This window comes from Solea senegalensis, linkage group LG13 (assembly GCF_019176455.1).
Source record: "Solea senegalensis isolate Sse05_10M linkage group LG13, IFAPA_SoseM_1, whole genome shotgun sequence".
Lineage (NCBI taxonomy): Eukaryota > Metazoa > Chordata > Actinopteri > Pleuronectiformes > Soleidae > Solea > Solea senegalensis.
Genome location: NC_058033.1, coordinates 18,654,894 through 18,666,508, shown reverse-complemented (window position 1 = coordinate 18,666,508; position 11,615 = coordinate 18,654,894). Strand labels below are relative to the sequence as shown.

General features: G+C 45.4%; 2 protein-coding genes across 12 annotated transcripts in view; one reads left to right on the top strand and one right to left on the bottom strand.

Moving 5' to 3' along the window:
• Positions 1-896: 896 nt before the first annotated feature.
• On the top strand, positions 897-2,559 carry zar1l (zygote arrest 1-like). Its single transcript, XM_044042903.1, has 4 exons — positions 897-1,529; positions 1,847-1,939; positions 2,029-2,103; positions 2,196-2,559. Exons 1-4 carry the CDS (start codon positions 927-929, stop codon positions 2,337-2,339), a joined length of 915 nt encoding a protein of 304 aa, XP_043898838.1. The 5' UTR covers positions 897-926; the 3' UTR covers positions 2,340-2,559.
• A 237-nt stretch (positions 2,560-2,796) lies between these two features.
• Positions 2,797-11,615, bottom strand: part of fryb (furry homolog b (Drosophila)) — a 52,381-nt gene continuing 43,562 nt past the window's right edge. For 6 of the 11 annotated variants that reach the window (XM_044042900.1, XM_044042892.1, XM_044042896.1 and 3 more), the window contains exons 56-67: positions 11,521-11,529; positions 10,926-11,120; positions 10,456-10,593; positions 10,054-10,271; positions 9,460-9,664; positions 9,222-9,371; positions 9,027-9,125; positions 8,841-8,924; positions 8,457-8,474; positions 8,176-8,286; positions 5,826-6,061; positions 2,797-5,587 (exon numbers count right to left, since the gene is read on the bottom strand). In XM_044042900.1, coding sequence (XP_043898835.1) covers positions 5,329-5,587; positions 5,826-6,061; positions 8,176-8,286; positions 8,457-8,474; positions 8,841-8,924; positions 9,027-9,125; positions 9,222-9,371; positions 9,460-9,664; positions 10,054-10,271; positions 10,456-10,593; positions 10,926-11,120; positions 11,521-11,529 — 1,722 coding nt within the window. In that variant the 3' untranslated portion in view covers positions 2,797-5,328. The remainder of the gene's footprint in view (positions 5,588-5,825; positions 6,062-8,175; positions 8,287-8,456; positions 8,475-8,840; positions 8,925-9,026; positions 9,126-9,221; positions 9,372-9,459; positions 9,665-10,053; positions 10,272-10,455; positions 10,594-10,925; positions 11,121-11,520; positions 11,530-11,615) is intronic. The other 5 variants (XM_044042895.1, XM_044042902.1, XM_044042894.1 and 2 more) reach the window with 3 other exon arrangements.

Genomic DNA, 11,615 nt, shown 5'->3' with positions numbered 1-11,615 from the left:
GAAACGCAGATATTCTTGATATTCTAAAAGGAAAATAGATCAAAGATTACTTTGCCATTTTTTATGAAGGAGGTCTAGTCAACATGAACTGCAGGGGGAGCTCCAATATAATGTTTTACATTTGCATTAGGCCTACACATTTAACGTACTACATTAAATTAAAAGTACTTTGCATTGATTGCCTCTGGTTTCTCCAGTTGCTTCTTACATGAACTATGTACAGAATAATGTCAGGCCCTCAGAGACAAACTGTGATTGGTTAATTTGGGCTATACAAATAAAACTGTATATGAAACATGGGTTTAATGCTTCTGAATGATTGAATAAGATTTAGATTGATGATAACTTATGGTGCAGAAAATGGCAGAACATTTAAGTCAAATTAAGATGTTATATTCACATTAAACTGCCCGAGTTAAACATTAAACTAATTACTTTCTCATTTGAAAATGACCCAGAAAACATTAAAAAGGCATTTAACATGACCTTTTATGAACTGCAATGCAAACACTGAGGGAACTGTTTGTTCAGTATCATCATTTTTAAACCAGTGTTTCCCAAATGGTGGAGCACAACTCACTGGCGGGCCCTCGGTTTCTCAGGTGGGCCCCTGACTGGGCCAAAATAAGTCCCCTGTTTACCAAATTGTGACCTTTTGCTACTTTTTACTGACTAAAATAATCAACTATAATCGAGTAGAAATATTGCCAGTGTATATGTGCATGAGATTCAGAATAAGCCTCAAACCTCTGAGGTTTGGGAAACTCTGGGTTAAACTATAGAACTTGGATATTCCCTATGTTGTTTTTAAATGGCAGACCATTTGGAACTTGCAAGCCCTGTTCCTAATTACCTAATTAGTGGTGCAAATGTCGGCCATATAAATCTCAACAAGGAAGAACTTGGACTGGTTTCATGGCTCCAGGATGGAGGGATTCCTGACCACGTTTCCTCCATTCAACGTTTACGGTAACCCGGCCTGCGCCCCGCCGCCTCCGGGTACCAGCTGGGGGAAGCGGGAGGGCCGCTTCATGACCCCGAATGGCCTCAACTACCTGGAGCTCTGCAAGGTCATTCTGTCCCAGGTCAACCCCGGGTTACCTCCGCCACTGAAGCGAGCGAACACCAGAGAGTGCGGAGTGCAGGTGAACGCCAAAGTGGATAAAGTCGTTCAGTGCTCGCTGGGTCCCAAGACGCTGTTCGGCCTGGAGAACGAGCTCCCCGTGTCCGCGAAGTCCCCGGAGAGCCCGGACCTGTCCGTGTCCAGCGGGAGGTCACAGTACGAGACACCGCCGCCGCAGGTGAGCCACCTGCGCTTCCTGAGGCCCGTGTCCATCTACTCTCCCGTGTTTGACCGGAGGCTTTTCCTGAAGAAACTCGACGACGACGACGGTGGAAGTGAAGACGAAGCTGAAGCAGCCGAACAGACGGAGTCTGACAAAGATGCTGCAGCGGAACACAGTGGTGAAGACACGGTGAAGGACTTGAACACAACGTCCCGCCAGTCTTCAAAGGGTTCACATTTTCAGGTGGGTTTCTTATAACTCACCCCTCCTCCTGAATTAAGACCAGCTTGGAACAAAAATATTATATTATCGTGTATCTCGATCGATACAGGTCCAGTCATGTCGATAATTATTGCGATAGATGTCAGAAATAAATTGATTAAAGTAGAAAATGTAAGAGTAATCCTGGAGCTTTTGTGCCCATTGAAAGTCAGGTTATCCCTGTTCCAGTTCTCTGCAGCTCTAGTTTGACATCTATGCCAAATAGTTTAACCTAATATCATCTGGCACAAAGTCTCTAAAACAAGTGAGACTCGGTAAAAATCGGTTTCCCTTTTTAGTTCCTGGAGCAGAGGTATGGCTTTTTCCACTGCAAGAAGTGCAACATCCGGTGGGAGAGTGCTTATGTATGGTGCATCTCTGGTACCAGTAAGGTAAGGAAGTGATCCGGGGTATGATTAACAACCACTACCTCCATGTTTGTGTTCATAATGCTAATTCTGAGTCATTTCCATCTTGTCAGGTGTATTACAAGCAGCTCTGCCGGAAGTGTCAGGTGGGGTTTAACCCCTACAGAGTGGAGCCAATCATCTGCAAGGTACCTGCAAGGTTTTTTTTATATATATTTGACTTTCTAGGGCCTTTTTTGGCACAACATATACCCAAACTGTCGCCTCCTTGTGGTCTCAGGGTTGCTCTCAGACGTCCTGCAGCTGTGAGAAGAAGCAGAGGCACATAAACATGAAGAGGCCTCACCGCCAGGACCTGTGTTGTCGCTGCAAGTGCATGAGACTGTCCTGCGACGCCACCTACAGCTTCAAATACATCGTCTGAGCTCCAGGGGCTGTTGGTAGTTGCCAAATTCCTGAATGAACCTCTTCAGCCCACATGTAGCACGTGTACATGTCGTAAATGGAAGCAGCCTCCAGTAACAGAGTTGAGAAGTGGCTGAATCTCAAAAGGACTGTCTTTGTTTCCCCCTGCATCATTCCTGGAGCATAACTTTACATGGAAACTTCTTGCATAAATAAATAAAGAATGAACTTAAATTGCACTTTTTTCTTTTTCTTTTTTAAATGTAAATATTTGTAGATATTGAGTGTTAATCAAAGATCTTGATGTGTTAACTTTGGCACAAACCTTTGAAGAACTTGACACCTGTAGATTTGACTTAAATGTGTCCTGAAAAACAAAACCCTGACCTTTTTTACTGAGAAATTGTGTTGGTGATTAAAAGCAAAGACATCAAATGTGCAGATGTGACGTGAGGATTCTGAGTGAAACACACCAATAAAATGGTTGACATGTCTTTACTTTGACACCGACTTGTACAGAGCATCAACTCAAAAGAACAACTTCACAAAGGCTGTAAAAGTATTTACATGATGGAACAAAAAAACAACTAGTCTTTATCTAAAAAGCTTTAAAAATGTGCAATTTCATGTTTGGCATGCACACGCACAGTCTCCCACACGGAGGTGGGGGGGGGGGGACATACCCGCGTGAGCTTAAAGCTCCCTTTTACACCTCATACAAACACATCTTTTAGACTAATAAATATTATTTCCAACACTCCATACAGTACACAGAAGATGCATGCATGGCAGTTTGAGTTCAGAGGACAAACATCGATATAAAACCTAAGTCAAATGAGTGATTCATAGCTGATCGGATATAAATAGGAAAAGACATTTGTACGGCGGGGGAACAAGGGGAGAGTCACAGAAAGAGCTGACGACGGGGAAGTGTTCAACTTCAGTAGTAGCACAAGTTTTGTTTTGAACATCCACAAAGAGTGCTGAATGTCAGCATTCCCTTTACGGGTTAAAAGTAACTACAAACCACACAAACATATGCTAACTATGGTTGTGTGTCTAACTATTAACACTATACAGACTTGACAAAATATCTGCGCGTATACATGCACCATCCTCTTGGCATGTGAACACATAATAGGGGTCAAAGTGTTACAGTGTCGGACAGTGACAAATATACAGAGTGCACGCTCGCTAACGATGCTACAACTAGCCACGGAGTAGTGTGTGCCGCACAATTAAGGGCATTATTAGTCCACCAAGGTTCACGACAGCAGCGAGAAGGGCAAGCTGGTTCACTGACACGGAATATAAACAGAGCGACGGGGCAGCGTAGGGAATAACTCTCGTATTCTGCATCCGCTCTGTCTCGATCAGTCTTTCCGTCAGTCCCGAAGTGGGCAGACCTTGAAGGAGCAAAAAAAGGGGGGGGGGCACGGGTGTACAGTAGATATTGCATTCAGCTGGGTCATGCATTGCACAGGTTGTCAAAACAGTGGACGACAGGAGAGAAACGCGACTCCAGATTTTCTGTTTCAGGAAATGCGACGGGGGCCTTTCCCTTCACAGTAACAACACAGTAACAGAACTGACTCTCCGTAACGTCAAAACTCCATTTAGTGCAATAGTGAAAAGCGTACCAGTGATGTCATGTCGCGTCAAAGGTAGTTTCCTCTCTGTCTCTGGTGATGCAACCAGCACACTTAGGTCCTCGCTGCCGAAAGAGACAGCGTCAGTCAATCAAGTTCAATCAGGTTCTCGAGTTCCTCGGCGGAGCTGAGTGAAAAATCAAAGCAGGGGAGATCGGCTTGCTGATGGATGACTGACCGCCGAGCAGGACTCGAACGAGAAGCAACATCAATTTTTTTACATGGTGCTGTGAAGCGAAGCTCATGCTCGTGATAGTGTCACATCAGGTCATCTTTGTCAGCATACAGTGATTTGTTGTATCCAGTGGTTTTCGGTGATTCATCCCATTACACTAGGGCCGTGATTCACCATTTTTCAGATCTCTCTGCCATATTGCCTTCTTCTTTTCACATACAAAGATCTCAGTTGTTCACAAACAAGTGACCTTTTTTCGTGTTTGGTTCTTAAGCTCTTAAGTTCCTCTGTCAATGGTGAGACATCTCACGTCTGGACGTCTGACGGTTCAGCTTTCAGGAGCCCCCCAACTTTTAATAGCGGGAGAGCGGCATGCCCCACCTTTCCCAGGTAGCGAGACAAGGGCGTAGCAGCTCCACCAAGGGAGCAGCAGCAACCCCATGCTGTGGCCGCTCCTGGACCGGTGGGACAGGGAGGAGGAGGAGGAGGAGGGGGAGGAGGACGTGGTGACGGGGCAGGGCCGTGGGTTAGGACTGTGTTACGGCCTGAGGCTATAACACGTGATGGGATTGAGTGCTTGTATGGAGATTGGGGGAAATGTGGGAGATGGAAGCCCGGAGGAGGCACGGGTGATGTGTTTGTGTCGTGATGTGTGAGTAAGGTCGACTCTGATGATACGGTCATCAGTGTGTCAGATGGCAGACATGATATGAACTTTTTGTTGCCGTGTAAACGCGACAGCGAGGGACTGTGTGATGAACGTCCTCTATGGGGACAGTGAATATCAGTATTCTCATGAGGATTACTTATTAAATTATTCCTATAATCTGGTTGGCCTGGAGTAGTTGAGCAACTATGCGCCGCAAACAGATCTGGGGGTTTGGGAAAATCGAGCCAAGAGGCATCTGAGTCTGCAGTGGAGGACGAGGAGAGCAGAGAGAGGTCTGCCTCGTGGTCGAAATGCGGTTCTGGTTCTAGTGTTGGGCAGAGCGGTAGGCAGGTGTCTGCCTGGAGGTGTGTAACCGCGGCAGCAGACACACAGGAGGAGGCAATGGCCAGGTATGTGGGTGCTGAGGCTCCTCTGCCAGAGAGGGGACCATGTGATGTGGAGGTGGTTTTGAAAGGGTCAGTGATGGGTGAAGTAAGGGTGGGGAAGGAGGGGGCGGGGAGCTCCTGAAGTCCTGTCAGAGACTGGTCCCCGAGACGCTGGAGTCGGGGAGGTAGGTTGTGACGACCCGGTAACCCTGAGCGCGGCGGATCATGTCGCGGATCTCCCCGTTGAGCTCCAACAGCTTGGAGCAAATCAGGCTGAGGTCCTGGCGGGAACCGACCAAGGCAATGGTGCCCGTCTGACCCAGCGTCTGGTGTCGGAAATAGATGTTGAGCAGGGTCTGGACCTCGGTCTCTGAGCTGCCACCAAACACTCCAGTGGGCCACTGCCTCCTGAAAGTTAAAATGAATTAAATAAAAATAAATGAGCTGTAAACTGTAACTGTCCAACAGTTCACATTTGGCAGGTAACTTACTAAGGACACCAGTGTGTGCAGTGCCAACTTTGGTGGTGTTTGGATAAAAACTACAGGTGTGGGTCCTGCATTAGTATGGGTAACTGCAGCTTTCACATTCACACATATCATATGTAGCCAATTGAACAGACACAACTGAACTGAACTGAACTCACCTGCACTCCTGGATATAGCGCACAGCTTTGGTGAACTCGTGGTTCTTAAGGCACTCCAGTATGGCCTGCACGGCTGCCTCGGAGGTCGGGAAGCTGGGCACCACCATGGCTGCGACCTGGGTGGCGTGTGCGTGAGTGTGGGCCAGGAGTTTGTGCTCCAGGTCACTGGCCACAGCTGCCTCCGCCGCCTGCAGGCTGGTCTTCAGATCAGTGAGCTCCCGAGACATGTTCAGCAGCTACAGGGTGGGAAGGGGAAACAGATGGTGGTTGAGTGTGTGTGTGTGTGTGTGTGTGTATAAGAACCTTTTTCATAATACCAAAAGTGCATTTTTATTGTTTGATTCAATACACAAGGTCCACACAAAATGTTGTCGTAACTCTTCTTGTCTTTACAGGGTTCCTACAGCTTAAGGCAATTGGAATTCAGACTTTTTAAATGCCACTTGTGAGTGAAATTTAAGACCAATTTCACAATACACAACAACAACAAAGCTGCCCAAAACATATTAGTTAGGGACAACTTTGCCCAAATGTTAATTTCAACATAAAACATGACTTTTTGGTCCAGTGCAAACTACTTCCCGGTGTTGGTATTGTGACATCCTGGCCCAAAACTGTTCCACTGTCCTAATCTGCATGATGTTACTGCAAATATTTATTTATTATAAACCGTTATATTTTTTAACCGTAACCAATTACCAATTTTAGATATTTTCACTTACAAAAAAAGCCTACTTCCTATGTGCTCACATTTTCTTTTGAAAGTGGGGTTTAAGACATTTTAATACTAATTAGGCCTCGTTTCTAGATTCATGAATTCAATGTCTTTTAAGACGTTTTAAAAGGGACCTGACCACATGATGACTTCTGAGCTATCATGGCTCTATTCAAAAATGCTTTTGAAGAAATGTTGGCAGTGTTGTTTTGATACAAGACAATGACAAGCAAATATTTCACTTTTTGCTCCCTGTGTTTACAGATGTATCTTGTCGCATATACAAAGCAGAAGCAACTAGATCGGCAATTCCGTGCCGAAATTTCGAGGGTGCCTGCAGTTCTTGCGGCATGTGAAAGTTATATGGCCGTTTTTTGCGATTTTTGTCGCCATGGTTACTTGAAACGCTTAGAAAAGTCATAGCACACAAGTCCCGGTCGAGCCGCACGTTTTGATATAACATGTGTGGGGGTTTTCTCAAAACTGTGGGAGGAGTTAGACGTCAAAGTTTTGGGTGGAAGAATACAGAGAGACTGACAAGCCCCTCCCAAAGTCCCCTCTGCTCCTTACACACGCGCACGCACACACACGCGCACACACGCACACACACACCTGTCTCTATCTCTCCAAAACCAGCAGAGAAAGCAGAGAAAACAGCATGTTTTAAAGTTGTAACGGTTGATGATAGAGATAAAATTTTTGGTTTGTGAGCGTCAGGAGGCTTTCGGCAACTCCCACATTTTAATTGGTGACAAACGGACGTGAATTGACAGAGTAATCACAGTTTTAAAATCACCCTCGTCTTGATTTTTCCAAAACCCAAAAGCAGATATTTTAACATGGGAGCCTATGGGAGCTTTGACCCGAGTTGTCTGCGCTTTGAGGTGATTTTAAGAATAACTACAAGTCATATGAACATGAAAACACACACAGGGTTACACGACACCCATGGCAACGTTTTGATGTAAAATTTGTCCGTGTAGGTTGGAAATTGTGGGCAGGAGAGGAGTTTGTTTAGAAATTTTTGGTGATTATTTTGCTGGTTCTCGCTAGAGTGTGCCACTCTAGCTGCCGCCTACACACCACTCAAACACCCATTATAAAATCTGAAAACGTAAAAAAAAAAAGTACAAAACGTAAACTGCGATTGTTTAAAAACCGTAACATGTATCAAAACTTTGACTTAGGTCAGAAAAGTCCCAAGTCTTGTGACCCGTTTAAAGTTCCAACCACGTTTCCGCGTTAAAGTATGACGACACTGTGATGCTCCAAAGTGGGCTTGGTTTTTGGTCGTTTCCCATTATTGTGTGAGTGGAAATTATTTTAAATTTTTGCGATTTCTGTCGCCATGGTTACGCGAAAGTCTTAGAAAAGTCATAGTACACCATTCCCGGTCAAGGCGCACGTTTTGATGTAACTTGTGTTGGGTTTTCTCAAAGCTGCGGGAGGAGTAGCGCGGCAAAAAACAGGCGGACGCGAGAATAAGAAGAAGAAACGCGTAGGAATATCAATAGATGCTTGCTTTGCAATGCATTCTAGTGAGAACCCTAGGGTTCTGACTAGTATGCCTTGCAGCAGCAGGCACCTAATTACAGATCCTGCTGTGGTAAAAATCTTTAGCATGACTTGGCTCACCTCAGGCACAGAGCTGATGGCATGGACTTGGCCAATGAGCGAGCAGTAGGACTGGAAGAGTAGGAGAAGCTGGAAGTGCAGCTTGTAGAGCCTCTGACAAAGCTCCAGTTGCTAGAAAACATCGGCGAAAAGGAACAGAGTCAGATTTAGTACAGGCACGGTAACGCACATGTGCACATGCAAAGGACTATCAATGCACGGGTGTCCTGTGCACAGTCGACTGAGCAGTTTATCGTTTATCAAAAAGGCAGTGAAGAGAAGAAACTCGTAAGAGAACTTACTGCAAGAGATTCCATTTGCTAGACAGCGAGAGAACGTGTTAGGGCGTCAGAGTAAGGTGAGAGGAAGACAAAGCGTCAATCAAACACATGCACAGCACAGTATAAACCAACACGACTGTTCACAATCCAGCTACCAAGAATTAGGCACAAACTGTACATTTTAGTTAGTTCTCAGTCTGAATAATGAAATAGAAAAACACAGCACAACATGCGACGAGAGCAAAAATCGTTCAGAGTGACAAAATCACACAGGAGCAAAGTGGCAAAGAGAAACTGAAATGTGAAGCAAAGGTGAAGAAGTTACACGTATATAGAGTGAGTTTGCTTTTGAGTTCCTGCCATTATGTTTGTTAAAGTGAATACGTTTTGTGTGTGTGTGTGTACCTTCTCCTCTGAGTCTCCAGGCTGGCAGGTGACCACGCTGTCCCCGGGACACCTGGGAAACGTGTCCTTACAGTTCCTCAACCACTGAAGGAAAAGATAACAAGGATTGGGGGAAGATGAAGTTTGTTCGTGAGCCTACAGGCATACACGGTATAAGAACATTTTGCTTCTGAATGGATCACGTACAACTACAGCAGCTTCCTCTTTGGTGCTGTAGGTATCCAGGTATTCCTGCAGCTCCAGTGCACTGAACTTCATCTTCTCAAGGAGACCATAGGACATGATCTAGAAACCAACAAAGGAAATGGAGGCGGTGGAAACTTAGTGAGGTGACCAACCACCGTGACCTTGTACAATCATCGCTATGACGAAAACACTCACCGTGTCAGCATCAATGTAGATTGTGGGGCAATCTGAGCATGTCGTGAGCATCTGTGAGGACCTGAGGAACTTGGATCCTATGCCCCTCAGGCCCTCGCCAAGGTAAGTGGCAACATCAGTCGTCAGGGTGCAAAATTTACCCTGGATGTTCTATTTGAGAGGATGTTTAGATAAACGCATTAAAAGCCATATAGTGACAAACTATAGCTGTATTTGATAAACAGTTCCAGTGCGTTACCTTAAAGAGAGACGAGAAGACTTGAAAAGTGTAGACGGCGCAGGACCCGTCCGAGTCGGTCACAAGTTGGTTGATGTGACAGCGCCATGCCTCCTCGGCGTCGTCACACACTGTGGGTTGGAAGGCTGCCAAGATGGCGGAGAAAAATGGAGAGGGGGGAGGAGGAAAACCAAGGTCTTCCAAGTCATCTACATCATCACGTAAGCTGCCACCACAGAAATGAGAAAGAAACGGGGGCACAAAGAAAAAAAGACTTTGATACCTTTCCCCTAAAAGAGGGTTTTTATATCCAAATCAAGTGCCCGGCTATGTCGTGTGCTTACATGAACACAATCGAGTGATTACTTCTTTTGATCTGATTTTATTTGGCAAGAATTAGCAGAAATATAACAAATGCACCACATGGACCAAGGTTACCAGGGTTGATTTAATAGGAATAATTATAATAAAAAAATAATAATAAAGTGTAGCAGTAGTTTAATATGTGTTTACAGCAGACGTAATCCCATTGTCCGTCAATTTCTGCCTTCCAGTGAAACAATATTCCATTGTACTGCATTTGTTCTGTTCTATACTCCCATCTGTCACATTCACCTGGGCAGACAGTTGGGGTCTAGAAAGTCCAGCGGTGGTTGGCAGTAATCTGGATTGATCCTGTGGTCCAGGTTGGGCAGCTGGTCTTGCAGCTGCTGCCCCGGCAGCTCCAGGGTGAAGCTCTCGCCGCAGTCTGAGCCTTGAGGAACCTCATTGGCGCTCAGTGAGAGCTCATCATCCTGGACCTGAGTGTCCTCGTCCTCGCCACATATTCTCCCCTATGGAGACAAAAGGATTTTCCTGAGTCAGTACGATACAATAATTTAGAGACTCTATCTGTTTATCTTCCCGGTCATGTGGTGTGGTTTTGCTTTGAGTCCAGGTCTAAGTGCTACAGGACATATGGCGTCATTGAATACCCAGCTAGTACAAAATATTATTTACTAAAGATGTTTTACTCACATGTAGGCCAATGTGGTCATCGTGGAGGGCTGCGTGGCCTAGTGTGATGGCACTCAGGGAGAGCGGGTCGGCAGATGTGTCGTATGAAGTGGATAAGGAATCGGTGTGAATTGTCTCCTCTGATGGAGAAGGGTTCGTCTGGAAACAGAAGAGGCAAATTAAATTAAACTGTGACTTATTCTGTCAAATCATTTGTTTGGTGATTTTTGTTGTTTTTTATCTTATCCTTCCACCTGTATTTAGTCTACAGAAATGATGTAAGTGTATTTGTAAGCCGTGTCCTTCATGTTACAAAATGTTGCTCCGTCAGGCAATACTATCAGACCTGACTGAGAGAGTGTTTGGGTGGGCGGAGGCGAGAAGTATCAATCTCGTCAAACTGCTGAAAGTCTGGGTTATTTGACCAGAAATAATTACTTCTGAAACTTTTTTGTGGGGTGCGTCTTTGTATTTTCATCCAGGGTACTCACGAGCTGAGAGTGAGAGAGACTCTGGCTCGTTGAAGACTCTTCCTCCTCCGACGACTCATCTGAATCGTGAGGGTCCTCGTGACCCAGGCTGGGGGTGCTGCCCGAGTGCTGGCTCTCCTCTAACAGGTCACCCAACTCTGTGCTGTCCAGAGATCGCCGACGCACGCCCCAGTTAAAGTTATCAATGGTCTCGCCCTGGATCAAACACACACCATACACAAGAGAACACAGGGGCAAAGGACATAATTTGGAGTCACTGTTACTGCTGTGAGGGAAACATTTTCATGTGAACATTCAAGATAAATGAATGAATGGTTGCCGTGTAAGAGCGCCTGACGACGAGCACAATGCACAATTAATTAACTGTTATTCATGGCATGGAAATATGCTGGAAAAAGCTGCTTGGAGTCACCATCATAACATCATCCTTTTTACCCCCTTTACAGTATCATTGAGTCAGAAATGTAGTTTTGCAACCAAGCTGTGAGAGCAAAATGAAGCAGTATCAACACATTTTCCAGTGGGAAACAAAAGAGCCAGCAACACCAAAGCACGGATACAAGCTAATGTAAGTACTCAGTATGAGACACCTTACCTGGAGCTCCTAGGTAGCAAGGGGAAGAGAGAGAGACACAGAGTTAGACAGAGAGAGAGACATGGGGTGAGGAGCAGGGAAATACATTTCAAACA

Bases quoted from the DNA above. Each gene is read 5' to 3' on its own strand.
- zar1l (XM_044042903.1), top strand. From the start codon at position 927: ATGGAGGGATTCCTGACCACGTTTCCTCCATTCAACGTTTACGGTAAC. The intron at 1,530-1,846 runs GTGGGTTTCTTA...TTCCCTTTTTAG, and splicing joins CAAAGGGTTCACATTTTCAG to TTCCTGGAGCAGAGGTATGG. The intron at 1,940-2,028 runs GTAAGGAAGTGA...CCATCTTGTCAG, and splicing joins GCATCTCTGGTACCAGTAAG to GTGTATTACAAGCAGCTCTG.